We start from the raw sequence: 4145 nt of genomic DNA, 5'->3' as shown, positions 1-4145 counted from the left end.
CCCTAATATTTTAATTCAGAGTAGGAGTGCATTTCTGAAGTAAATTTGTGCTCACCCTCATTTAATCATGCTTTCCCTTTTCTCATGCAGTCTCTAAGGAAGAGAAACAAAATTCTCAGCGATGAAATTCATCTTTCAGATGAACTTAATTAAAAAGCTGCTCTCCAGTAGTCCACTTAATCCACTCCGGGAGCTAAGGGACCAGACTAGACCTACTCCAGAATACTTAACCTTCTACATCATCTCCCAGTTTCTTTGCCCTACTTGCTAATGTAGGTCCAGCTTTTGAGACACAATGCCCTCTTACATGCCCTGTTCATGGAGGAAAAAGTGCAGAAGGAAGGTCATTAAATCATTCCTGATTACCCTCCAAGTATCTCCTCCTGTGGAAACTGGATGAAAGACTACACACAGTATTTTTAAATACTTACTCCTCTTTGTCCACCTTTTCTCTAAGCTTTTTCAACCTTTTCTTCTGGGTAAGTACTAAATTTTGAATAATGTTTTCAAAGTATTCTTCTTCTTTGTAATTCAACTAAAAAGAAAGAGGGAAAAGTACTTAGTGGCAGTGTTACTGATCTGCAGTAAAAGACAGATGGATCTGGAAAATCTAGTCTTAAGCATAATGAGCCAAGCAATGCATTTTTAAGAGTATTACTCGATCTACAATTAGAACTTTGTTTGCAGTGCTCTGCTACATCACAGAGTTGATATTGTAGCCAGATATATGTTAGCAGCTCTATAATTTTTTCCAGGGATCTTTATTCCCTCTCTCTATATATTTTGAGTGGACTTCAGCATTTGTTGGTTTTGACCCTAACCTCTGGGAGTTGCCTGCTTGAAACCAGTAGCTTGGTAAGCGGCAATTCCACCTTAGAAAGAAGACATGAATAAGGCTCAAATGGTGTTTTAAAAAGCATACTTTGGTTGTATGTCTGTATTTTTCAAAATTAAAACTTTGACTTCAAGACATATTCTGCCTGAACATACATGTATACTAAATACATTAATAGAGTTACTCTTACAAATGAACCTACAAGGTAAAGGAATACCAAGATCACATTTTTGTGGTGAGATAGCTCAGATGCAGTTTAAATTACACAGGTCATCCAACGTCATACTTCAGGGACTAATTCCAATCCATTGATAAATAGGGACAGTTACTAAGTTATGTGTAACTGTGTCTACTTCAACCAGTGTTACGTCAGTCCGTGGCAGATTTAGAAATACTGGACTGAGTACCATTGGCTCCATGTTTTGTTCTAGCACAGTTCCTCTAGAATTTATACATTCCCTTGAAATACCATCAAATACTTATCATCATCTGTACTGGATTAGCTGTACTACACTGGCTTTTGGTACATCCTTATTTACACCTGCACAACTGAACATGAGTTACTCTGTGCAGATGCGTATGGTTTGGCTTGGCTATGAAGGGAAATTCACCACTTTTTCCCTCAAGACCCTTTTCTAATTATACCGTCTATTGTGGATACTTACCTCCTGGTACTCGCTGTTCAGCTTATTGTCGTCAGTCACAATCTCATCTGGATAACCAATCCTCTCTCTAATTGCTCTTGCCTAGGCACAAGATAATTTGATCTCCATAGCAAATCCAGGCATATTTAAAAATCAATCATAAATTATATAATAAATGCAATATGGAAGCAACTGCAGAAAACACAGGATGTTAATTATATATGGGTTTTGTTTACATTTTGTTATTAATTGAAAGCACTGTAAAGTTTATAGTTAATTATAACAATGGAAAATTCTTGAAAGTCTGTTCTGTTCCTTCCTTGCTAAGTAAAATTACAGAAATGTGCACAAGACAGCCAAACATACTTCAGCTATGCTTTTGAGTTGAAAGGTTGGTTTAAACAAATAGAAGCAATCCTGAAATATTTCACATATGTTACAGCATCTAAAATAGAAATAAAATTAATAACTGATGTTTTTTAACTTCAGTACATTATAGGAAAACACATTTACAGATTTTCAGAAATCTATATAGTTTGACTCAGTTTGTGTCTGTATCCATATTTCTTAACTAGCTCCCACATCTACACTGGAGTGAAACAATTTATTTAAAAGTTCACAAATTTTGATGATTTGAAGTCTTGAACAAAGCACCTCGAATCCTGTGTTCAGTGTTGGGCCCTTCACTACAAGAAGGACGCTGAGGTGCTGGAGTGTGTCCAGAGAAGGGCAGCGGAGCTGGTGAGGGGTCTGGAGCACAAGTCTGATGGGGAGCGGCTGAGGGAACTGGGGTTGTTCAGGCTGGAGAAGAGGAGGCTGAGGGGAGCCCTCATCGCTCTCTACAACTACCTGAAAGGGGGTTGTGGTGAGGTGGGTGCGGGTCTCTCCTCCCAAGTAGCCAGTGATAGAACGAGAGGAAATGGCCTTAAGTTGTGCCAGGGGAGTTTTAGGTTTGGTATTAGGAAAAATTTCTTCACCGAAAGGGTTGTCAAGCATTGGAACAGGCTGCCTGGGGAACTGGTTGAGTCACCATCCCTGAGGGTACTTAAAAGTTGTATAGATGTGGTGCTGAGGGACATGGTTTAGTGGTGGGCTTGGCAATGCTAGGTTAACAGTTGGACTCTATGATTTTAAAGGTCTTTTCCAACCTAAACAATTCTATGATTCTAGTCTATGATTCTATAAACCAGTAATATTTTGATAGTTATTTTAAATGTTTTTTCCAAAGATTTTCTAACACAAAATTCTGGAGGAAAATGCCAAGTGCTGCTCTATAATTAAGAAACCCATTATATTTTCCAAGCTTTTTAAAATTTAAATTTTAATAATTATAATCAATTTTTATCTCTACAGTATAACAAAATAGATGTAATAAGTAGTTCTTTTGATTGTTTCATTCCCAATTCAGGGCTCTCTATAACGGATTTCTGTTACTTACTCCAGACAAGAGCTGCCTGTAGCTACATCTTCCCTTAAAAGAGAACTCACTGATGGTATTCAGCCTATGGTGTGACTTCTTGGTCACTCATAATAGCTGGTTAAATCACCATAAATCATTCCTTCTCATTTTCAGTATTACTTTCTTTTAGCTATTCATTACCTAGCCCCTTAATTGCTGATTTGCCTGGAATGTCTTATTCTTATATATAGATTTTGTGCTCTTATCTCCACAGAGGCCCCTTCCCATGTACTATGGATGTGATATAGGAAGTCTGTAAGCTGCTGTGCCTATACAAACACAAATCTACGTGGTTTTGTATATATAAAATACTGATAGATGTTACTGCCTTTTTTTTCCCCAGGAAAAACAATTGAAATAGTGATTATTATAGAAATACACAACATTACCAATATTTAACTTACTTTTTGTTCTGCTTTCTTTTTGGTTTCTGCATCCATCCAGGTAAGTTCATCTAAGGTTTTTATAAAAACATCACGTATATCTGCAATCATTTCCTCAACCTTGGAAGAAACATCGGTATGTTACAAATCCACATAAAATGATCCAATTGTTTCTCCACAGTCATAGTTTGTTTATTAGAGACTTGTTTTTTCTGCACTAGCTGCTAAAACTGCTAAAATCTGGAGCTCAAGTTAAGTTGTACTTTCAACCTGTCCTGTGGGAGGAAAGGGAATGGGCATGAGCTCACAAAGCAAGGCCACTTAGGTTACAAAAAATGTCAGCTATCCATCTGCTGGATGTTGTGCATCTGATCAAATTATTTGGTATATGTCAGCCACCAAAAATGATAAATCTTAAGCCTGGATTACAGTAGGAGGAAACTAAGGCCTAGCTCCAGGTTAATTTTCAGCAATTTTCTATGTGACTGAAGACAAACAGAAATAACTGATTGTCCCTGAGCCCCATGTTGGCAGGGTGTGAACCAGCATCAGTCTCAAAGAACAAGCAGTGACTGTTCATTTCAGTAAGTGTTGTTCCTTGAGTGTGCGTATTGGCTTGCGCACGGTCCATCGCCGACGCGCCAGTGGTGCTTTAGGCTCAAGGCTGGCTCACAGAACAAGTGTAGTGGGCAGATGCCTCTCTCCCTCCAAGTGCGCACACGTAATATTCCTATTTCACACGTTAATTCACACTGCGGTGGTTTGCTTGGAAAGCAGGCCAGCTCAAGACAAGTAACGCAGCAGTACTTAGGCGCAAAGGAATG

The 4145-nt window shown here is 38.3% G+C and overlaps 1 protein-coding gene across 1 annotated transcript in view; it reads right to left on the bottom strand.

Moving 5' to 3' along the window:
* Positions 1–431: 431 nt before the first annotated feature.
* The window catches only part of MME (membrane metallo-endopeptidase), a gene marked incomplete at its 3' end in the record, with an annotated part of 29662 nt that continues 25948 nt past the window's right edge, over positions 432–4145 (bottom strand). The window contains exons 13-15 of the mRNA XM_010287022.1: positions 3343–3441; positions 1501–1581; positions 432–535 (exon numbers count right to left, since the gene is read on the bottom strand). Coding sequence (XP_010285324.1) covers positions 432–535; positions 1501–1581; positions 3343–3441 — 284 coding nt within the window. The remainder of the gene's footprint in view (positions 536–1500; positions 1582–3342; positions 3442–4145) is intronic.

The sequence above is a fragment of the Phaethon lepturus genome, unplaced genomic scaffold, assembly GCF_000687285.1.
Source record: "Phaethon lepturus isolate BGI_N335 unplaced genomic scaffold, ASM68728v1 scaffold38305, whole genome shotgun sequence".
NCBI lineage: Eukaryota > Metazoa > Chordata > Aves > Phaethontiformes > Phaethontidae > Phaethon > Phaethon lepturus.
The sequence above is the reverse complement of the archived record's forward strand: the minus strand, read 5'-3'. Positions and strand labels throughout refer to the sequence as shown.